The 24,938-nt window shown below is 45.5% G+C and overlaps 1 protein-coding gene across 5 annotated transcripts in view; it reads left to right on the top strand.

The window, feature by feature from the left end:
• Nucleotides 1-15,362, top strand: part of ACTMAP (actin maturation protease) — a 421,926-nt gene extending 406,564 nt beyond the window's left edge. For all 5 annotated transcript variants that reach the window (XM_073641496.1, XM_073641495.1, XM_073641499.1 and 2 more), the window contains 4 exons: nt 13,202-13,326; nt 13,422-13,551; nt 13,868-13,938; nt 14,625-15,362. In XM_073641496.1, the coding sequence (XP_073497597.1) occupies nt 13,202-13,326; nt 13,422-13,551; nt 13,868-13,938; nt 14,625-14,923 (625 nt within the window). In that variant the 3' untranslated portion in view covers nt 14,924-15,362. The remainder of the gene's footprint in view (nt 1-13,201; nt 13,327-13,421; nt 13,552-13,867; nt 13,939-14,624) is intronic.
• Nucleotides 15,363-24,938: the final 9,576 nt, after the last annotated feature.

The following is a 24,938-nucleotide window of genomic DNA, read 5'->3' as shown; positions in this document are numbered from 1 at the left end:
GCACTACCACTACTATGTACTGCTAACTAACAGCACTGCTACTACTATGTACTAACTAACAGCACTACCACTACTATGTACTAACTAACAGCACTGCTACTACTATGTACTGCTAACTAACAGCACTACGACTACTATGTACTGCTAACAGCACTACCACTACTATGTACGGCTAACTAACAGCACTACCACTACTATGTACTGCTAACTAACAGCACTGCTACTACTATGTACTGCTAACAGCACTACCACTACTATGTACTGCTAACTAACAGCACTGCTACTACTATGTACTGCTAACTAACAGCACTACCACTACTATGTACTGCTAACAGCACTACCACTACTATGTACTGCTAACAGCACTACCACTACTATGTACTGCTAACTAACAGCACTGCTACTACTATGTACTAACTAACAGCACTACCACTACTATGTACTAACTAACAGCACTGCTACTACTATGTACTGCTAACTAACAGCACTACCACTACTATGTACTGCTAACTAACAGCACTGCTACTACTATGTACTGCTAACAGCACTACCACTACTATGTACTGCTAACTAACAGCACTGCTACTACTATGTACTGCTAACTAACAGCACTACCACTACTATGTACTGCTAACAGCACTACCACTACTATGTACTGCTAACAGCACTACCACTACTATGTACTGCTAACTAACAGCACTGCTACTACTATGTACTAACTAACAGCACTACCACTACTATGTACTAACTAACAGCACTGCTACTACTATGTACTGCTAACTAACAGCATTGCTACTACTATGTACTGCTAACAGCACTACCACTACTATGTACTGCTAACTAACAGCACTGCTACTACTATGTACTGCTAACTAACAGCACTACCACTACTATGTACTGCTAACAGCACTACCACTACTATGTACTGCTAACAGCACTACCACTACTATGTACTGCTAACAGCACTACCACTACTATGTACTGCTAACTAACAGCACTGCTACTACTATGTACTAACTAACAGCACTACCACTACTATGTACTAACTAACAGCACTGCTACTACTATGTACTGCTAACTAACAGCACTGCTACTACTATGTACTGCTAACAGCACTACCACTACTATGTACTGCTAACTAACAGCACTGCTACTACTATGTACTAACTAACAGCACTACCACTACTATGGACTAACTAACAGCACTGCTACTACTATGTACTGCTAACTAACAGCACTATCACTACTATGTACTGCTAACAGCACTTTCCACCACTATGTACTGCTAACAGCACTACCACTACTATGTACTGCTAACTAACAGCACTGCTACTACTATGTACTAACTAACAGCACTACCACTACTATGTACTAACTAACAGCACTGGTACTACTATGTACTGCTAACTAACAGCACTACTACTACTATGTACTGCTAACTAACAGCACTACCACTACTATGTACTGCTAACAGCACTACCACTACTATGTACTGCTAACAGCACTACCACTACTATGTACTACTAACTAACAGCACTGCTACTACTATGTACTAACTAACAGCACTACCACTACTATGTACTAACTAACAGCACTGCTACTACTATGTACTGCTAACTAACAGCACTACCACTACTATGTACTGCTAACTAACAGCACTACCACTACTATGTACTGCTAACAGTACTACCACTACTATGTACTGCTAACAGCACTACCACTACTATGTACTGCTAACTAACAGCACTGCTACTACTATGTACTGCTAACTAACAGCACTACCACTACTATGTACTGCTAACAGCACTACCACTACTATGTACTGCTAACAGCACTACCACTACTATGTACTGCAAACTAACAGCACTGCAACTACTATGTACTGCTAACTAACAGCACTGCTACTACTATGTACTGCTAACTAACAGCACTACCACTACTATGTACTGCTAACAGCACTACCACTACTATGTACTGCTAACAGCACTACCACTACTATGTACTGCTAACTAACAGCACTGCTACTACTATGTATTGCTAATTAACAGCACTACCACTACTATGTACTGCTAACCGCACTATCACTACTATGTACTGCTAACAGCACTACCACTACTATGTACTGCTAACAGCACTACCACTACTATGTACTGCTAACTAACAGCACTGCTACTACTATGTACTGCTAACTAACAGAACTACCACTACTATGTACTGCTAACAGCACTACCACTACTATGTACTGCTAACTAACAGCACTGCTACTACTATGTACTAACTAACAGCACTACCACTACTATGTACTAACTAACAGCACTGCTACTACTATGTACTGCTAACTAACAGAACTACCACTACTATGTACTGCTAACAGCACTACCACTACTATGTACTGCTAACTAACAGCACTGCTACTACTATGTACTAACTAACAGCACTACCACTACTATGTACTAACTAACAGCACTGCTACTACTATGTACTGCTAACTAACAGCACTACTACTACTATGTACTGCTAACTAACAGCACTACCACTACTATGTACTGCTAACAGCACTACCACTACTATGTACTGCTAACAGCACTACCACTACTATGTACTACTAACTAACAGCACTGCTACTACTATGTACTAACTAACAGCACTACCACTACTATGTACTAACTAACAGCACTGCTACTACTATGTACTGCTAACTAACAGCACTACCACTACTATGTACTGCTAACTAACAGCACTACCACTACTATGTACTGCTAACAGTACTACCACTACTATGTACTGCTAACAGCACTACCACTACTATGTACTGCTAACTAACAGCACTGCTACTGCTATGTACTGCTAACTAACAGCACTACCACTACTATGTACTGCTAACAGCACTACCACTACTATGTACTGCTAACAGCACTACCACTACTATGTACTGCAAACTAACAGCACTGCAACTACTATGTACTGCTAACTAACAGCACTGCTACTACTATGTACTGCTAACTAACAGCACTACCACTACTATGTACTGCTAACAGCACTACCACTACTATGTACTGCTAACAGCACTACCACTACTATGTACTGCTAACTAACAGCACTGCTACTACTATGTATTGCTAATTAACAGCACTACCACTACTATGTACTGCTAACAGCACTATCACTACTATGTACTGCTAACAGCACTACCACTACTATGTACTGCTAACAGCACTACCACTACTATGTACTGCTAACTAACAGCACTGCTACTACTATGTACTGCTAACCAGCAGAACTACCACTACTATGTACTGCTAACAGCACTACCACTACTATGTACTGCTAACTAACAGCACTGCTACTACTATGTACTAACTAACAGCACTACCACTACTATGTACTAACTAACAGCACTGCTACTACTATGTACTGCTAACTAACAGCACTGCTACTACTATGTACTGCTAACTAACAGAACTACCACTACTATGTACTGCTAACAGCACTACCACTACTATGTACTGCTAACTAACAGCACTGCTACTACTATGTACTGCTAACTAACAGAACTACCACTACTATGTACTGCTAACAGCACTACCACTACTATGTACTGCTAACTAACAGCACTGCTACTACTATGTACTGCTAACTAACAGAACTACCACTACTATGTACTGCTAACAGCACTACCACTACTATGTACTGCTAACTAACAGCACTGCTACTACTATGTACTGCTAACTAACAGAACTACCACTACTATGTACTGCTAACAGCACTACCACTACTATGTACTGCTAACTAACAGCACTACCACTACTATGTACTGCTAACTAACAGCACTACCACTACTATGTACTGCTAACTAACAGCACTACCACTACTATGTACTGCTAACTAACAGCACTGCTACTACTATGTACTAACTAACAGCACTACCACTACTATGTACTAACTAACAGCACTGCTACTACTATGTACTGCTAACTAACAGCACTACCACTACTATGTACTGCTAACAGCACTACCACTACTATGTACTGCTAAAAGCACTACCACTATGTACTGCTAACTAACAGCACTGCTACTACTATGTACTGCTAACAGCACTACCACTACTATGTACTGCTAACTAACAGCACTGCTACTACTCTGTACTGCTAACTAACAGCACTACCACTACTATGTACTGCTAACAGCACTACCACTACTATGTACTGCTAACAGCACTACCACTACTATGTACTGCTAACAGCACTACCAGTACTATGTACCGCTAACTAACAGCACTGCTACTACTATGTACTAACTAACAGCACTACCACTACTATGTACTAACTAACAGCACTGCTACTACTATGTACTGCTAACTAACAGCACTACCACTACTATGTACTGCTAACAGCACTACCACTACTATGTACGGCTAACTAACAGCACTACCACTACTATGTACTGCTAACTAACAGCACTGCTACTACTATGTACTGCTAACAGCACTACCACTACTATGTACTGCTAACTAACAGCACTGCTACTACTATGTACTGCTAACTAACAGCACTACCACTACTATGTACTGCTAACAGCACTACCACTACTATGTACTGCTAACAGCACTACCACTACTATGTACTGCTAACTAACAGCACTGCTACTACTATGTACTAACTAACAGCACTACCACTACTATGTACTAACTAACAGTACATAGTAGTAGCAGTGCTGTTAGTTAGCAGTACATAGTGGTAGTGCTGTTAGTTAGCAGTACATAGTAGTGGTAGTGCTGTTAGCAGTACATAGTAGTGGTAGTGCTGTTAGTTAGCAGTACATAGTAGTAGCAGTGCTGTTAGTTAGTACATAGTAGTGGTAGTGCTGTTAGTTAGTACATAGTAGTAGCAGTGCTGTTAGTTATCAGTACATAGTAGTGGTAGTGCTGTTAGTTAGCAGTACATAGTAGTGGTAGTGCTGTTAGCAGTACATAGTAGTGGTAGTTCTGTTAGTTAGCAGTACATAGTAGTAGCAGTGCTGTTAGTTAGCAGTACATAGTAGTGGTAGTGCTGTTAGCAGTACATAGTAGTGGTAGTTCTGTTAGTTAGCAGTACATAGTAGTAGCAGTGCTGTTAGTTAGCAGTACATAGTAGTGGTAGTGCTGTTAGCAGTACATAGTAGTAGCAGTGCTGTTAGTTAGCAGTACATAGTAGTAGCAGTGCTGTTAGTTAGTACATAGTAGTGGTAGTGCTGTTAGTTAGTACATAGTAGTAGCAGTGCTGTTAGTTAGCAGTACATAGTAGTGGTAGTGCTGTTAGCAGTACATTGTAGTGGTAGTTCTGTTAGTTAGCAGTACATAGTAGTAGCAGTGCTGTTAGTTAGCAGTACATAGTAGTGGTAGTGCTGTTAGCAGTACATAGTAGTGGTAGTGCTGTTAGCAGTACATAGTAGTGGTAGTGCTGTTAGCAGTACATAGTAGTGGTAGTGCTGTTAATTAGCAATACATAGTAGTAGCAGTGCTGTTAGTTAGCAGTACATAGTAGTGGTAGTGCTGTTAGCAGTACATAGTAGTCGTAGTGCTGTTAGCAGTACATAGTAGTGGTAGTGCTGTTAGTTAGCAGTACATAGTAGTAGCAGTGCTGTTAGTTAGCAGTACATAGTAGTTGCAGTGCTGTTAGTTTGCAGTACATAGTAGTGGTAGTGCTGTTAGCAGTACATAGTAGTGGTAGTGCTGTTAGCAGTACATAGTAGTGGTAGTGCTGTTAGTTAGCAGTACATAGTAGTAGCAGTGCTGTTAGTTAGCAGTACATAGTAGTGGTAGTGCTGTTAGCAGTACATAGTAGTGGTAGTGCTGTTAGCAGTACATAGTAGTGGTAGTGCTGTTAGTTAGCAGTACATAGTAGTGGTAGTGCTGTTAGTTAGCAGTACATAGTAGTAGCAGTGCTGTTAGTTAGTACATAGTAGTGGTAGTGCTGTTAGTTAGTACATAGTAGTAGCAGTGCTGTTAGTTAGTAGTACATAGTAGTGGTAGTGCTGTTAGCAGTACATAGTAGTGGTAGTGCTGTTAGCAGTACATAGTAGTGGTAGTGCTGTTAGTTAGCAGTACATAGTAGTGGTAGTGCTGTTAGTTAGCAGTACATAGTAGTAGCAGTGCTGTTAGTTAGTACCGTATATTCCGGCGTATAAGACGACCTGGTGTATAAGACGACCCCCCTACTTTCCTGTTAAAATATAGAGTTTAGGATATATTCACCGTATAAGACTACCCCTTTTCCAACGCATACCAAACACCGGTAAAAATTAAAAAAAAACAGATTTGAATTTAACATGGTCCTTTTTTAATTTAAATTCTTATGACATGCAGGTATATAGCAGGAAAACTGTCACTCATAAACATATTAAAATAGGGGGGACCCCACGTCATTTTTTGGGGGGGTCCCCCATTCTAATAGCTAGTAAAGGCTAGGTATTCAGCTGGGGGCTGATATTAGTAGCCTGGGAAGCTCCGTGGGTATTACCCCCTTCCCAGACTTCAAACATCTGCCCCAGCCGTCTGCTTAACCTCCGCTAGAGACTATAATGATGGTGGATCCCACGCCAATTTTCTTTTTAAAAAATCCTTTATTTTAACACTAAATGACAATTGAGGGGTTAATAAAGATGCAGTCCCTAAATTATTATTAATTTTGTAATTAATTTTTCCCAAAACTGTTGACGTGGGCTTCGCCATATTTTTGTGTCCAGCCAGGTACAGCAGGCAGGAACGGGCTGCACCCAACCACCAGCTGCCTATTTGTACCTGGCCGGAGACAACAATATAGGGAAGCCCTTTTTTTTTTTAATTATTTCATGAAATAATTAAAAAAAAAAATGCATGGGGCTTCGCCCTATTTTTGTGTCCAGCCAGGTACAACTAGGCAGCTGGGGGCTGGAATCTGCAGCGCAGGGAGGCCCAAGCTTTCTGGGCCCCCCCCGCTGCAAATTGCAGTCCGCAGCCACCCCGGAAAATGGCGCGTTCATAGAAGCGCCATCTTCTGGCGCTGTACCCAACTCATCCAGGGCCCTGGTGCGGTGGCTCACTGGGTAATAAAGGGGTTAGGGCCAGCTTGGCATTATCAGCTGGCCCTAAGCCCGAAATTCATGGGGTCACGCCAATATTAGACATGACCGCCATGAATTTCTAGTAAAGTAATTAAAAAAAACACAACACCCAGAATAAAGTCCTTTAATTGAAATAAAGACACAATTTTTTAATGTTCTAAATTAAACCATACTTACCATCACGCCCATTCCAGCTGAAGCCAACGATCTCCTGCAATAAAAGTAAAATAATAAAGCAACATCATCCTTACCTCTCCATGGTTCCCAGGACCCGTCCAGCTCTGCTACATTCACATGACAGGCTGGACCGCAGCAGAACGCTGCCATCCATCCTGTCATCCCGCAGACACTGAGAAGCGCAGGCTTGCTTGTGCTCCTCAGTGTCTGACTGTGACGGCATCCAGATGAGCCGAGATCATGTCCAATGAACTCGGCTCACCTCATGCACGTCACTGACAGCGTGGGAAAATTCTCCTGCTTCCCGCATGCGCAGTAGAAGTTTCCCACGCTGTCAGTGACGGACGTCCAGGAGGTGAGCTGAGTTCATTGTCGGCTCATCTGGATGCCGTCACAGCGAGACACTGAGGAGCGCAAGCATGCCTGCGCTTCTCAGTGTCTGCGGGATGACAGGCTGGATGGCAGCGTTCTGCTGCGGTCCAGCCTGTCATCTCGATGTAGCAGAGCTGGAGCTGTCGTGGGAACCATGGAAAGGTAAGGATGAGGTTGCTTTATTATTTTTCTTTTATTGCAGGAGATCGTTGGCTTCAGCTGGAATGGGCGTGATGGTAAGTATGGTTTAATTTAGAACAATAAAGATTTGTGTCTTTATTTCAATTAAAGGAGTTTATTCTGGGTGTTTGTGTTTTTTTTAACTTTGACTATGGGGTTAGTAATGGGGGTGTCTTATAGACGCCTCTCCATTACTAACCTGGGCTTGATGTCAGCTGGCATTATAAGCTGACATCAACCCCAGCCCTATTACCCCACTGCCACCGCTACAGGGCAGCGTGGAAGAGCGAGGCTAAGTGCCAGAATTGGCGCATCCTATGAATGCGCCATTTCTGGGGCGGCTGACGGCTGGTGTTTCTAGCCTGGGAGGGGGCCAATATTCATGGCTCCCTTCCTGGGCTATTAATATCAGCCTCCAGCTGTCTGCCTAGCCTTTGCTAGCTATTAAAATAGGGGGGACCCCACGTCATTTTTTTGGGATCCCCCATTTTAATAGCTAGTAAAGGCTAGGTATTCAGCTGGGGGCTGATATTAGTAGCCTGGGAAGCTCCGTGGGTATTATCCCCTTCCCAGGCTTCAAACATCTGCCCCAGCTGTCTGCTTAACCTCCGCTAGAGACTAAAATTAAGGGGAACCCCACGCCAATTTTTTTTTTAATAAATCCGTTATTTTAACACTAGATGACAAGTACAGTAACCAGCACTGTCACTGTACTTCATATATATGTGACTGACATGTTTCTTTCTATCTAATCTATGTGTGATGCTCTATCTTTCTGTTCTAAATTGTCGGGTACAGATGCTGAATTGCCGGCCGGCTTTTTTAAAGAGACGGTGCATGAAAACACTATTATTTGTTTTAATAAATCCTTTACACTAAATGACAAGTACAGTAAGCAACACTGTCACTGTACTTCATATATATGTGACTGACATGTTTCTATCTATCTAATCTATGTGTGAAGCTCTATTCTTTCTATTCTAAATTGTCGGGTGCCGGCTTATGCCGCTGCTGAATTGCCGGCTTTTCATATATTGTCACAGAAGCGATGCGAACTTCCCAGCTCCGGACACAGCGCAGCGCTTCTGTGACAAGTGAAAGCTGTCGGCACAGAAGCCCTGCGCTGTGTCCGGAGCTGGGAATACGCAGCGATGTGTCCGTTTCAGCACAGAAGCGCTGACTATCTGGACCTACCGCCGCCGTATTTTAACTCCCTCCACCTTATATTAACTCCGACATGGCAGGGATACGGCCACGGCAGCTTATTAACACCCCCAGAGTATCCCCGCATGTCAATTTCTGAAAGTTCAAAAGCATTACCGGCGTATAAGACGACCCCAGACTAGACAGAAGATTTTTCAGTCTTCAAAAGTCGTCTTATACGCCGGAATATACGGTACATAGTAGTGGTAGTGCTGTTAGTTAGTACATAGTAGTAGCAGTGCTGTTAGTTAGCAGTACATAGTAGTGGTAGTGCTGTTAGCAGTACATAGTGGTGGAAAGTGCTGTTAGCAGTACATAGTAGTGATAGTGCTGTTAGTTAGCAGTACATAGTAGTAGCAGTGCTGTTAGTTAGTCCATAGTAGTGGTAGTGCTGTTAGTTAGTACATAGTAGTAGCAGTGCTGTTAGTTAGCAGTACATAGTAGTGGTAGTGCTGTTAGCAGTACATAGTAGTAGCAGTGCTGTTAGTTAGCAGTACATAGTAGTAGCAGTGCTGTTAGTTAGTACATAGTAGTGGTAGTGCTGTTAGTTAGTACATAGTAGTAGCAGTGCTGTTAGTTAGCAGTACATAGTAGTGGTAGTGCTGTTAGCAGTACATAGTAGTGGTAGTGCTGTTAGCAGTACATAGTAGTGGTAGTGCTGTTAGCAGTACATAGTAGTGGTAGTGCTGTTAGCAGTACATAGTAGTGTTAGTGCTGTTAGTTAGCAGTACATAGTAGTAGCAGTGCTGTTAGTTAGCAGTACATAGTAGTGGTAGTGCTGTTAGCAGTACATAGTAGTAGCAATGCTGTTAGTTAGCAGTACATAGTAGTAGCAGTGCTGTTAGTTAGTACATAGTAGTGGTAGTGCTGTTAGTTAGTACATAGTAGTAGCAGTGCTGTTAGTTAGCAGTACATAGTAGTGGTAGTGCTGTTAGCAGTACATAGTAGTGGTAGTGCTGTTAGCAGTACATAGTAGTGGTAGTGCTGTTAGTTAGCAGTACATAGTAGTAGCAGTGCTGTTAGTTAGCAGTACATAGTAGTGGTAGTGCTGTTAGCAGTACATAGTAGTAGCAGTGCTGTTAGTTAGCAGTACATAGTAGTGGTAGTGCTGTTAGTTAGCAGTACATAGTAGTAGCAGTGCTGTTAGTTAGTACATAGTAGTGGTAGTGCTGTTAGTTAGTACATAGTAGTAGCAGTGCTGTTAGTTAGCAGTACATAGTAGTGGTAGTGCTGTTAGCAGTACATAGTAGTGGTAGTGCTGTTAGCAGTACATAGTAGTGGTAGTGCTGTTAGTTAGCAGTACATAGTAGTAGCAGTGCTGTTAGTTAGCAGTACATAGTAGTGGTAGTGCTGTTAGCAGTACATAGTAGTAGCAGTGCTGTTAGTTAGCAGTACATAGTAGTGGTAGTGCTGTTAGTTAGCCGTACATAGTAGTGGTAGTGCTGTTAGCAGTACATAGTAGTGGTAGTGCTGTTAGTTAGCAGTAGATAGTAGTAGCAGTGCTGTTAGTTAGTACATAGTAGTGGTAGTGCTGTTAGTTAGTACATAGTAGTAGCAGTGCTGTTAGTTAGCAGTACATAGTAGTGGTAGTGCTGTTAGTTAGCAGTACATAGTAGTGGTAGTGCTGTTAGCAGTACAGAGTAGTGGTAGTTCTGTTAGTTAGCAGTACATAGTAGTAGCAGTGCTGTTAGTTAGCAGTACATAGTAGTGGTAGTGCTGTTAGCAGTACATAGTAGTGGTAGTTCTGTTAGTTAGCAGTACATAGTAGTAGCAGTGCTGTTAGTTAGCAGTACATAGTAGTGGTAGTGCTGTTAGCAGTACATAGTAGTGGTAGTGCTGTTAGCAGTACATAGTAGTGGTAGTGCTATTAGCAGTACATAGTAGTGGTAGTGCTGTTAGCAGTACATAGTAGTGGTAGTGCTGTTAGTTAGCAGTACATAGTAGTAGCAGTGCTGTTAGTTAGCAGTACATAGTAGTGGTAGTGCTGTTAGCAGTACATAGTAGTAGCAGTGCTGTTAGTTATCAGTACATAGTAGTAGCAGTGCTGTTAGCTAGTACATAGTAGTGGTAGTGCTGTTAGTTAGTACATAGTAGTAGCAGTGCTGTTAGTTAGCAGTACATAGTAGTGGTAGTGCTGTTAGCAGTACATAGTAGTGGTAGTTCTGTTAGTTAGCAGTACATAGTAGTAGCAGTGCTGTTAGTTAGCAGTACATAGTAGTGGTAGTGCTGTTAGCAGTACATAGTAGTGGTAGTGCTGTTAGCAGTACATAGTAGTGGTAGTGCTGTTAGCAGTACATAGTAGTGGTAGTGCTGTTAATTAGCAGTACATAGTAGTAGCAGTGCTGTTAGTTAGCAGTACATAGTAGTAGCAGTGCTGTTAGTTAGCAGTACATAGTAGTGGTAGTGCTGTTAGCAGTACATAGTAGTGGTAGTGCTGTTAGCAGTACATAGTAGTCGTAGTGCTGTTAGCAGTACATAGTAGTGGTAGTGCTGTTAGTTAGCAGTACATAGTAGTAGCAGTGCTGTTAGTTAGCAGTACATAGTAGTAGCAGTGCTGTTAGTTAGCAGTACATAGTAGGGGTAGTGCTGTTAGCAGTACATAGTAGTGGTAGTGCTGTTAGTTAGCAGTACATAGTAGTGGTAGTGCTGTTAGTTAGTACATAGTAGTGGTAGTGCTGTTAGCAGTACATAGTAGTAGCAGTGCTGTTAGTTAGCAGTACATAGTAGTGGTAGTGCTGTTATTTAGTACATAGTAGTGGTAGTGCTGTTAGTTAGTACATAGTAGTGGTAGTGCTGTTAGTTAGCAGTACATAGTAGTGGTAGTGCTGTTAGTTAGTACATAGTAGTGGTAGTGCTGTTAGTTAGCAGTACATAGTAGTAGCAGTGCTGTTAGTTAGCAGTACATAGTAGTAGCAGTGCTGTTAGTTAGCAGTACATAGTAGTGTAGTAGCCCTGTTAGTTAGTAGTAGTAGTAGTGCTGTTAGTTAGCAGTACATAGTAGTAGCAGTGCTGTTAGTTAGCAGTACATAGTAGTGTAGTAGCCCTGTTAGTTAGTAGTAGTAGTAGTAGTGCTGTTAGTTAGCAGTACATAGTAGTAGCAGTGCTGTTAGTTAGCAGTACATAGTAGTGTAGTAGCCCTGTTAGTTAGTAGTAGTAGTAGTAGTGCTGTTAGTTAGCAGTACATAGTAGTAGTAGTGCTGTTAGGTAGCAGTACATAGTAGTAGTAGTAGTGCTGTTAGTTAGCAGTACATAGTAGTAGTAGTGCTGTTAGTTAGTACATAGTGGTGGTAGTGCTGTTAGTTAGTACATAGTAGTAGCAGTGCTGTTAGTTAGTACATAGTAGTAGCAGTGCTGTTAGTTCGTACATTGTAGTAGCAGTGCTGTTAGTTAGTACATTGTAGTAGCAGTGCTGTTAGTTAGCAGTACATAGTAGTGGTAGTTCTGTTAGTTAGCAGTACATAGTAGTAGTAGTGCTGTTAGTTAGCAGTACATAGTAGTAGTAGTAGTGCTGTTAGTTAGTACATAGTAGTAGCAGTGCTGTTAGTTAGCAGTACATAGTAGTGGTAGTTCTGTTAGTTAGCAGTACATAGTAGTAGTAGTGCTGTTAGTTAGCAGTACATAGTAGTAGTAGCAGTGCTGTTAGTTAGTCCATAGTAGTGGTAGTGCTGTTAGTTAGTACATTGTAGTAGCAGTGCTGTTAGTTAGCAGTACATAGTAGTGGTAGTTCTGTTAGTTAGCAGTACATAGTAGTAGTAGTGCTGTTAGTTTCATAAAAAATATATATTTTTCTTATCTACAGCCGGTATATGTTTTAGACATATTGAAATGTACAGGAGTTCGCAGTAGTAGTAGAGCTGTTAGTACAGTACCGCTGTAAGTTTCAATACAGCTCTCAGAAAAAGACAGGACAGAAAAAGTTGGGGTTTTTTTGCACTGCCAAAAAAATTGCAATGCGATGTAAACCTAACAAAACGTAGCCTAGCAAGTATTTTTTTTGACTACGTCTTATCCATTACTGCCCTATACAGTACATCTGGGTATAGGTTTTTGCATTTCAGGCATATACGTCCAGCAGAATGCAGAGTATAAATGTGAACTGAGCCTAACAAGGAAACAACCCAAAATACACAAAAAAAAAAACATTGTTAGAACAATGTATATCACCCTGATCCACATATTGTGCTGGCAGGTGCGGACTTGTTGCCTTGTGGATGGCAGGGGGAGTACTGAGCAATAACCACGAGGTGACGCTCGACTACATTGTACAAGTGGCAACTTCAAGAGGATACACCGTCCATGGGGAGATGTTCTCAGGTGAGTGTTGCCTGTGGGTATAATAATGCACTTTATGCCTGTAAGTAATATAGGAGGTAATTGCATAAATAACATGATATTCTATTATGTCCTAGCGGATAACATGTCCCGCCTAGCAGAGGAGGTTTTTGGCTGTCACTGTGAACTACTGACGGGGGGAATGGAAGGAGAGAACAGAGAGAGAATCCTGGCTCACCTCACTGCCGGGCTTCCTGTCCTCATCCCGTATCCTTTTCCATAGGAACACATTATGTAGACTGGACGTGCGTCTCCTGATACTATTCCTCTACCCAAGTTTACTCTCTTGCACTTAACAGTATGAAGATAATTCAAAATGAAAAATGTATCTATACTATAGGCTGCTTATTTCTTTATAGCCACTAGGTGGCAGCAGTCGTGTATAAAGTAAAAATGAACTCTTCTCATGTTGCCCAGCCATAGACCGATGTGATTTATAGTCCCGGATTTACATTTAATTTGCTTTGGATATTGAATTTTATCAGAAATATTTGTGTATCTAAGTATTTAACAGCCTGTACAGATACGACGAGGACTTCAATCACGAGCCGTGCCAGAGAGACGGACACCGGGCACACTGGGCCGTTATTTCAGGTAAGGAGACACATGGGAGGGGAAATTATTAATGGCTGATAAAGTTATGCCATATGTTTGCAATAGTTTGCAACTTTTTCTACTTCATGCAGCTCTCGCCAACTTGTGTGGTGCCTCCCACAGCCTCAGACACGCAGGGCTCATTCACACATCTGTTTATTCCACGTACGAGAAAAATGAGATCAGATTATTCTGATCAGTGTTTGATCGGTCCGAGTGTCATCCGATTTATTGGTACGTGGAGAAATTTTTGTCAGTCATTATGTCAGTCGATGAGTATCGGAATGCACTCGGATGTCATCAGAGTGCAGTCCAAGTTCTTTACAGACCCGTAGACTTGCATTGCCAATTTTGATCCGACCCTCCAATGAAAATCGGACATGTCTCCGCTGACTTCTCGTTCTGTGAAAAAGCACGGACATATGAATGGCCCCATAGACTATGACGGGTACGAGTGATATTTGTGAAATTCATGGATAGCACTTTTATGCGAAAATCGGACGCGTGAATGAGACCGAACACGTAATTTTCCAGCTCATGGTCTGGCATAGATTTGACGTTCTGGCCCTTGGATTGCCAGAAATGCCCAAGATATATTAGGAGGCTCCTTCTTAATCATTAAAACATGTATATGTAATATATTCTCCAGTCTGATGTCCATTGACAGCGTTATCCTTTATTCTCAGGGGTCCTTCTTGGAATGCAGAAGGGATCCTTTGATCCTGACCCTGACGTCCCTGGACTGTTCCTCCCACCGCCCGGCGCCTCCACTCTCCATACAGGTGACATAGAGCAATGCTACCTCATCGCCAAGCAGGGCAAGAGCCGCCGCCACCAGCTGTGGGAATACGGCTCTGTGAGCCGCAGCAATAATCAACTACTTCATCTGGACCCCAAGAGAACTTGTGACGGCAATGTCTACGTGGTACCCGCAGGGGGTGTACAAGCCGGGCTTTGTGGCAAAACTTTGCTTCTGAAACACTGAGACATATTATTTTTTAAAAAACTCCATCACTATAAGAAACATCATTTTAAGGCGTCCAACGTTCGTATCCAAGTGCTATCCGTGATTTTCATGGATAGCCTCCGTACCTGTGATAGTCTATGGTGCCGTTCACATTTCCCCCAATGAAGATCACCAAGAAATGTCCAATTTTGATCCATGGGTCAGAAGAAAATTGGCAACGGCTCCGTGAAAAACTCTGACCGCACTCAGGTGACATCACGGACATTCACATAGGAGAAAAACGGATGACATGAGAACCACACTGGGATCAAGGTCTGATCAGAATAATTGGTCCGTTTTTCTCATATGTAAGAACAATGGACGTCTGAGTGAGGCCTTAGGGTATCAGGTATAATATTAGGCTTCATATTCTAATTTCATAAGTTTTTCCAGAAATTAAAATTCAAGACTCCAAATATTTCCTATTTGCATCATTGTAGATAAAATGTGTGGGGTAAAAAACCCTATTATTTGACCTTATGGGATTATCCTCCTCAGCTGTCCACAGGGCTAAGTCTATAGGAGCGTCCGGCCACTTCATGTAAGACCCCGGCACGCGTCTGCTTCCTGTACATGTGCCGTCCGTCTATACATGTACACACGCACACCCATTATATTATATTATATGGGGCTGCGCACATGTCCGTGTTTTCACACAGGGCGTGTGACCCACATATACACATGTCCGTTTTCTTTTCCGGCAGCACGGATGACAATATGTATTGCACAGGGATGACATACGTGTAACATCCGTGTGCCGTCAGTGTGACACATATCGGAATATCATCCAGAATAGAAATGACAGATTATTAGGTGTTAAAGATATAGAGTCTGAATACTTATGATATAAGATATAAGGGTCTGAATACTTATGATAGAAGATATAAGGGTCTGAATACTTATGACCATGTGATATTTCAGTTTTTCTTTTTTAATACATTTCCAAAAATTTCTACATTTCTGTTTTTTTTCAGTAAAGATGGGGTGCAGAGTGCACTTTAATGAGAAAAAATGAACTTTTTAGAATTTACCAAATGGCTGCAATGAAACAAAGAGTGAAAAATTTAAAGGGGCCTGAATACTTTCTGTACCCACTGTATATATATATATATATATATATATATATATATATATATATATATATACATAGATGGTAGAAGCAGTAGATGGATAGATTGATAGATGGGTGGATAGATAGATATGAGATAGATGATGGATAGATAACTATAGATAGATATGGGTGGATAGATAGATATCGGATACATAGATATGGGATAGATAGATATGGGGTAAATAGATGATAGGTTTCCATGAGATATATAATTGGCCGTAATTTCGGCAGGCAAGGGCCCAATAACCATGGACCTTCTGAGCCTGATAATTTCATCTCACAGCTGTCTATTTTACCTTTGCTGGTTATCAAAAATAGGGGTGACCGACCCCATGACGTTTTTTTTCATTTATTTATTTATTAGGTTAATACATGTATAGTAAACAACACATACACGGCACAAATTATATACAGTGGTGGCCAAAAGTATTGGCACCCCTGCAATTCTGTCAGATAATACTCAGTTTCTTCCTGGAAATGATTGCAATCACAAATTCTTTGGTATTATTTTCTTAATTTAATTTGCTTGCAAGGAAAAAACACAAAAGAGAATGAAGCAAAAATCAAATCATTGATCATTTCACACAAAACTCCAAATATGGGCCAGACAAAAGTATTGGCACCCTCAGCCTAATACTTGGTTGCACAACCTTTAGCCTAAATAACTGCGAACAACCGCTTCCGGTAACCATCAATGAGTTTCTTGCAATGCTCTGCTGGAATTGTAGACCATTCTTCTTTGGCAAACTGCTCCAGGTCCCTGATATTTGAAGGGTGCCTTCTCCAAACTGCCATTTTGAGATCTCTCAACAGGTGTTCTATGGGATTCAGGTCTGGACTCATTGCTGGCCACCTTAGAAGTCTCCAGTGCTTTCTCTCAAACCATTTTATAGTGCTTTTGGAAGTGGGTTTTGGGTCATTGTCCTGCTGGAAGACCCATGACCTCTGAGGGAGACCCAGCTTTCTCACACTGGGCCCTACATTATGCTGCAAAATTTGTTGGTAGTCTTCAGACTTCATAATGCCATGCACACGGTCAAGCAGTCCAGTGCCTGAGGCAGCAAAGCAACCCCAAAACATCAGGGAGCCTCCACCATGTTTGACTGTAGGGACCGTGTTCTTTTCTTTGAATACCTCTGAGTATTATCTGACAGAATTGCAGGGGTGCCAATACTTTTGGCCACCACTGTATCTCACGGATATCTATCTCTATCTTTGCACATCTTTAACACCTAAAAATCTGTCATTTCTATTCTGCATTCTAATCCGGTACACTGACGGCACACGGATGGTGCACTCGTACACTTAGACGGCCAACAGAAAACCACACGGATAGTAAAAACGGATCGTCTCACGAGTACATGTGAATGGGGCATACGAAGGTTTTCATTCACTGACAGAAAATGGAAATAAAAAAATCTCAGCTTTTGGTGGCGTCCCTACTTCTTGTCAGTGTTATGTGACGCGCACATGATCCACATCCCCTTAGAAGTGAGAAGAGAGGAAGTCTCAGCCTGTGAGTAACAGACAGTTGGCAGAAACAAGACAGAACGTACTTAGTGTGACTGCAGCACCAGACACAAAAAGGAAAAACATACTGTATTTAAAAGGTCGCTGTCATATCAGAAACCTTAATCGATAATGGAATAAATGGAATAAACAAACAATCTGAAAATCACTTTATTTAGAAAATGATGCTTACTCCCTCCCCCCAAAAAATCACTCCTAAATGACAACCACAAAGTGTCTCTTTGCCATCTAGCTGCCTAATGTCAAGCATAATCCGTCTCTAGCAGCAGAGACAACATGGCAGATTACAGTAAATGTTTTTTTTTGTTGTTCTAGCACCTATAGTGCTGTCAGAATGCTAGTGAAAAGAAACCACCCGCTCATAAGCAGCAGATGTACAGAGCATGAGTATCAGGGCAGCTCCTGACATATCTTTTATCTTGTTAGGCATGGGGATAGCAAGGCCAATGCATTTTTTTTATGGGTTTTTGTGAAGTACCTTCATTTTTGTATTCTAGATGCACTTACAATACAAATGGCTGTAAAGATAGAAGGGAAACCTTTCCCCTAGAACAGCCGCACAGTTTTGCAGGAATTTTCACCGTGGTCACATGTAAGGATGCTGGCGGCGATCACTGACTGGCAGTAAATGATTTACAGCTTCCTTGTATCTGCTGAAATGATCCTTTCCAACATAGAGATGACACCGTCAGGGCGTGACAGCTGCCATCAGACTAAATGACAGCCCGCACTGACCAGGACCATGGCTTAGGATGCTGTCCAGGAAGGGTTTAAGCAGCAGCTATTGCTCACTGTTATCAGCCTGATTTCTGGCCATCACAGCATTTTCTTTCTAAACAGCGTTTTGGGTCTAATAAGTGTACAATAAGCTGCCATGTAACCCATTGACTCCCCATGATCGCACTGGAGGGGAGCCCATGGGGTAAAGAGGGGGTTCTTTCTCTCAGTCTAATCATCAAGAAGTCACAATTTCTATTAAAGGGGTTGTCCATCTTAAAAAAAAACTGATGGCTTACTGTACATAGATGCCTTGCAAAGAGTAAATGTTCCCTGTAGTCTTGACCTTTTTTGTGAAAATTGCCTCCGTTGTTTCCTCCAGGGCGTAGATAATTATTGGGAAATTGCAGCAAGAGTTACTTTCCACTTGTAATTATGAGTGTCTTTCACGTTGTGCATGCCGGATGCCCGAAGCCTTGTTCATTGCCGTCTTGTTACCTACATTCACTGCAGCTGACACACGCCACCACAGTACCGCCAACCCATAGCAGCCCTTGGAGTCTTCCTACCCTATGGCCCAGGCTATATGACAATGCAGCATCTGTATCAGGTTAAATATGGCCCAATATGTGTTGGGCAACAAGAATAGCATAAAGATACAACTAATGATTGTAAATGGGGACGGGCTGTAACCAATGATCACAACGAAGATCAAAATCTCTTACATTTATACATCCTAAAATCTTGTTTTCTTTTGCAGCTGCCGCCTGACATTGAGAACTGCTGCTCAGCTTATTTGTAACCAGAATACCCAAGTCCTTCTCCTGTTCTGTAGTCTCGAGTATACTCCCATTTAATGTATATACAGCAATAGGATTACTCCGTCCTAGGTGCATTACTCTGCATTTATCAACATTCAACTTTATCTGTCAAGTGTTTTCCCACGCAGACACCTTATCCAGATCATCCTGTAATATCGTACCGTCAAGCTCAGTGTTTCAGCAGCAGAAGGGAAGGAAGGGAGAAACAGATCCATTACTAGTGGGTAGGCGGAGCCCACCCACTAGTAATGGATCTGTGTCTCCCTTCCTTCCTTCGCTGAAAAGGATTTTACAGGTAAGGTCTTACCAAAATCCATCTTTATTATCCTACATAGTATTGTGTCACTTTACTTTCAATTCCATCCACAAAGTTCATTAATAGATTAATAAGAATCGGTCCTAACACTGCTCCCACAACATATCCTTGTGGCCCCCACTACAAATCCCTCTGGTCCCTACTGCTCACCGTACAGATCCTTATCGTCTCCACTTCTCCCTGTACAGATGTTTGTGGCCCCCACTGCTCCCACTACAGATCCTTGTGGGCCCCACTGCTCCCGGCACAGATACTTGTGGCCCCCACTGGTCCCGGCGCAGATCTTTGTGGTCCCCACTGCTACCGGCACAGATCCTTGTGGTCCCCGCTGCTCCCAGTACAGATCCTTGTGGCCCCCACTGCAAATCCCTGTGGTCCCCACTGCTCCTACTACAGATCCTTGTGGCCCCCACTGCCCCCGGTACAGATCCTTGTGGCCACGAATGCTCCCAAGATAGATCCTTGTGGCCCCCACTGCTCCCAGTACAGATCCTTGTGGTCCCCACTGGTCCCAGGACAGATCCTTGTAGCCACCACTGCTCCCACCACAGATCCTTGTGGTCCCCACTGCTCCCGGTACAGATCCTTGTGGCCCCCACTACAAATCCCTGTGGTCCCCACTGCTCCTACTACAAATCACTGTGGTCCCACTGCTCCTACTACAGATCCTTGTGGCTCCCACTGCTCCCGGTACAGATCCTTGTGGCCACCAATGCTCCTGGTACAGATCCTTCTGGTCCCCACTGCTCCCGGTGCAGATCCTTGTAGCCACCACTGCTCCCGCCACAGATCCTTGTGGTCCCCACTGCTCCCGGTACAGATCCTTGTGGCCCCCACTACAAATCACTGTGGTCCCCACTGCTCCTACTACACATCCTTGTGGCCACCAATGCTCCCGGTACAGATCTTTGTGGTCCACACTGGTCCCAGGACAGATCCTTGTGGTCCACACTGGTCCCAGGACAGATCCTTGTGGTCCACACTGGTCCCGGCGCAGATCCTTGTGGCCCCCACTACAAATCCCTGTGATCCCCACTGCTCCTACTACAGATGCTTGTGGCCCCCCACTGCTCCCGGTACAGATCCTTGTGGCCACCACTGCTCCCGGTACAGATCCTTGTGGTCCCCACTGCTTCCGGTACAGATCCTTGTGGCCACCAATGCTCCCGGTACAGATCCTTGTGGCCCCCACTGCTCCCGGTACAGATCCTTGTGGCCCCTACTGCTCCCGGTACAGATCCTTGTGGCCCCCACTGCTCCTACTACAGATACTTGTGGCCCCCACTACAAATCCCTGTGGCCCCCACTGTTCCCACTACAGATCCTTGTGGCCCCCACTGCTCCCACAACAGATCCTTGTGGCTCCCACTGCTCCCACTACAGATCCTTGTGGCCCCCACTGGTCCCGGCGCACATCCTTGTAGCCACCACTGCTCCCGGCACAGATCCTTGTGGTCCCCACTACAAATCCCTGTGGTCCCCACTGCTCCTACTACAGATCCTTGTGGTCCCCACTGCTCCCGGTACAGATCCTTGTGGTCCCCACTGCTTCCGGTACAGATCCTTGTGGCCCCCACTGCTCCCGGTACTGATCCTTGTGGCCCCCACTGCTCCCGGTACAGATCCTTGTGGCCCCCACTGCTCCCGGTACAGATCCTTGTGGCCCCCACTGCTCCTACTACAGATCCTTGTGGTCCCCACTACAAATCCCTGTGGTCCCCACTGCTCCTACTACAGATCCTTGTGGTCCCCACTGCTCCCGGTACAGATCCTTGTGGCCACCAATGCTCCCGGTACAGATCCTTGTGGTCCACACTGCTCCCAGGACAGATCCTTGTGGTCCACACTGGTCACGGTGCAGATCCTTGTAGCCACCACTGCTCCCGGCACAGATCCTTCTGGTCCCCACTGCTCCCGGTACAGATCCTTGTGGCCACCAATGCTCCCAGGACAGATCCTTGTGGACCAAACTGGTCCCGGTGCAGATCCTTGTAGCCACCACTGCTCCCGGCGCAAAACCTTGTGGTCCCCACTGCTCCCAGTACAGATCCTTGTGGCCCCCACTACAAATCCCTGTGGTCCCTACTGCAGATCCTTGTGGCCACCAATGCTCCCGGTACAGATCCTTGTGGTCCACACTGGTCCCAGGACAGATCCTTGTGGTCCACACTGGTCCCGGTGCAGATCCTTGTGGCCACCAATGCTCCCAGGACTGCTCCTTGTGGTCCACACTGATCCCGGTGCAGATCCTTGTGGCCCCCACTGCTTCTACTACAAATCCTTGTGGCCACCAATGCTCCCGGTACAGATCCTTGTGGTCCACACTGGTCGCAGGACAGATCCTTGTGGTCCACACTGGTCCCAGGATAGATCCTTGTTGTCCACACTGTTCCCGGCACAGATCCTTATGGCCCCCACTACAAATCCCTGTGGTCCCCACTGCTCCTACTACAGATCCTTGTGGCCCCCACTGCTCCCGGTACAGATCCTTGTGGCCCCCACTGCTCCCACTACAGATCCTTGTGGCCCCCCACTACAAATCGCTGTGGTCCCCAGTGCTCCTACTACAGATCCTTCTGGCCACCAATGCTCCCGGTACAGATCCTTGTGGTCCACAATGGTCCCAGGACAGATCCTTGTTGTCCCCACTGTTCCCGGCACAGATCCATGTGGTCCCCACTGCTCCTACTACAGGATCCTTGTGGCCCCCACCGCTCCCACAACAGATCCTTGTGGCCCCCACTACAAATCCCTGTGGCCCCCACTGTTCCCACTACAGATCCTTGTGTCCCCCACTGCTCCCACTACAGATCCTTGTAGCCCCCACTGCTCCCACTACAGATCCTTGTGGCCCCCACTGCTCCCGGCGCAGATCCTTATGGTCCCCACTGCTCCCGGCGCAGATCTTTGTGGTCCCCACTGGTCCCGGTGCTGATCCTTGTAGCCACCACTGCTCCCGGCACAGATCCTTGTGGTCCCCACTGGTCCCGGTGCAGATCCTTGTAGCCACCACTGCTCCCGGCACAGATCCTTGTGGTCCCCACTCCTCCCGGTACAGATCCTTGTGGCCCCCACTACAAATCACTGTGGTCCCCACTGCTCCTACTACAGATCCTTGTGGCCCCCACTGCTCCCTGTACAGATCCTTGTGGCCACCAATGCTCCCGGTACAGATCCTTGTGGTCCACACTGCTCCCAGGACAGAGCCTTGTGGTCCCCACTGCTCCCGGTACAGATCCTTGTGGCCCCCACTACAAATCCCTGTGGTCCCCACTGCTCCTACTACAGATCCTTGTGGCCACCAATGCTCCCGGTAAAGATCCTTGTGGTCCACACTGGTTCCTGGACAGATCCCTGTGGTCCACACTGGTCCCGGCACAGATCCTTGTGGCCCCCACTGTTCCCGGCACAGATCCTTGTGGCCCCCACTGTTCCCGGGACAGATCCTTGTGTTCCCCACTGCTCCCGTTACAGATCGTTGTGGTCCCCACTGCTCCCACTACAGATCCTTGTGGCCCCCACTACAAATCCTTGTGGCCCCCACTGCTCCCGGTACAGATCCTTGTGGGCCCCACTGCTCCTGGCACAGATCCTTGTGGGCCCCACTGCACCCAGCACAGATCCTTGTGGCCCCAGCCCCGGTTCTGGTCCCGGCGCAGATCTTTGTGGTCCCCACTGGTCCCAGTGCAGATCCTTGTAGCCACCACTGCTCCCGGCTCAAATTCTTGTGGTTCCCGCTGCTCCCGGTACAGATCCATGTGGCCCCCACTACAAATCCCTGTGGTCCCCACTGCTCCTACTACAGATCCTTGTGACACCCATTGCAAATCCCTGTGGTCCCCACTGCTCCTACTACAGATCCTTGTGGGCCCCACTGCTCCTGGCCCAGAACCTTGTGGGCCCCACTGCACCCAGCACAGATCCTTGTGGCCCCGGTTCTGGTCCCGGTGCAGATCTTTGTGGTCCCCACTGGTCCCGGTGCAGATCCTTGTAGCCACCACTGCTCCCGGCACAAATTCTTGTGGTCCCCGCTGCTCCCGGTACAGATCCTTGTGGCACCCACTACAAATCCCTGTGGTCCCCACTGCTCCTACTACAGATCCTTGTGGCACCCATTGCAAATCCCTGTGGTCCCCACTGCTCCTACTACAGATCCTTGTGGCCCCCACTGCTCCCGGTACAGATACTTGTGGCCACCAATGCTCCCAGGACAGCTCCTTGTGGTCCACACTGGTCCCGGTACAGATCTTTGTGGCCCCCACTGCTCCAACTACAGATCCTTGTGGCCACCAATTCTCCCGGTACAGATCCTTGTGGTCCACACTGGTCTCAGGACAGATCCTTGTGGTTCACACTGTTCCCGGCACACATCCTTATTGCCCCCACTACAAATCCCTGTGGTCCCCACTGCTCCTACTACAGATCCTTGTGGTCCCCACTGCTCCTACTACAAATCCCTGTGGCCCCCACTGCTCCTACTACAAATCCCTGTGGCCCCCACTGCTGCCACTACAGATCCTTGTGGCCCCCACTGCTTCCACTACAGATCCTTGTGGCCCCCCACTACAAATCCCTGTGGTCCCCAGTGCTCCTACTACAGATCCTTGTGGCCACCAATGCTCCCGGTACAGATCCTTGTGGCCACCACTGCTCCTGGTACAGATCCTTGTGGTCCCCACTGCTCCCGGTACAGATCCTTGTGGCCCCCACTGCTCCCGGTACAGATCCTTGTGGCCCCCACTGCTCCCGGTACAGATCCTTGTGGTCCCCACTGCTCCTGGTACAGATCCTTGTGGCCCCTACTGCTCCTACTATAGATCCTTGTGGCCCCCACTACAAATTCCTGTGGCCCCCACTGTCCCCACTACAGATCCTTGTGGCCCCCACTGCTCCTACTACAGATCCTTGTGGGCCCCACTGCTCCTGGCCCAGAACCTTGTGGGCCCCACTGCACCCAGCACAGATCCTTGTGGCCCCGGTTCTGGTCCCGGTGCAGATCTTTGTGGTCCCCACTGGTCCCGGTGCAGATCCTTGTAGCCACCACTGCTCCCGGCACAAATTCTTGTGGTCCCCGCTGCTCCCGGTACAGATCCTTGTGGCACCCACTACAAATCCCTGTGGTCCCCACTGCTCCTACTACAGATCCTTGTGGCACCCATTGCAAATCCCTGTGGTCCCCACTGCTCCTACTACAGATCCTTGTGGCCCCCACTGCTCCCGGTACAGATACTTGTGGCCACCAATGCTCCCAGGACAGCTCCTTGTGGTCCACACTGGTCCCGGTACAGATCTTTGTGGCCCCCACTGCTCCAACTACAGATCCTTGTGGCCACCAATTCTCCCGGTACAGATCCTTGTGGTCCACACTGGTCCCAGGACAGATCCTTGTGGTCCACACTGGTCTCAGGACAGATCCTTGTGGTTCACACTGTTCCCGGCACACATCCTTATGGCCCCCACTACAAATCCCTGTGGTCCCCACTGCTCCTACTACAGATC

Source organism: Phyllobates terribilis, unplaced genomic scaffold (genome assembly GCF_046119375.1).
Source record: "Phyllobates terribilis strain yellow unplaced genomic scaffold, ASM4611937v1 Scaffold_7__3_contigs__length_470593459, whole genome shotgun sequence".
Lineage (NCBI taxonomy): Eukaryota > Metazoa > Chordata > Amphibia > Anura > Dendrobatidae > Phyllobates > Phyllobates terribilis.
The sequence above is the reverse complement of the archived record's forward strand: the minus strand, read 5'-3'. Positions and strand labels throughout refer to the sequence as shown.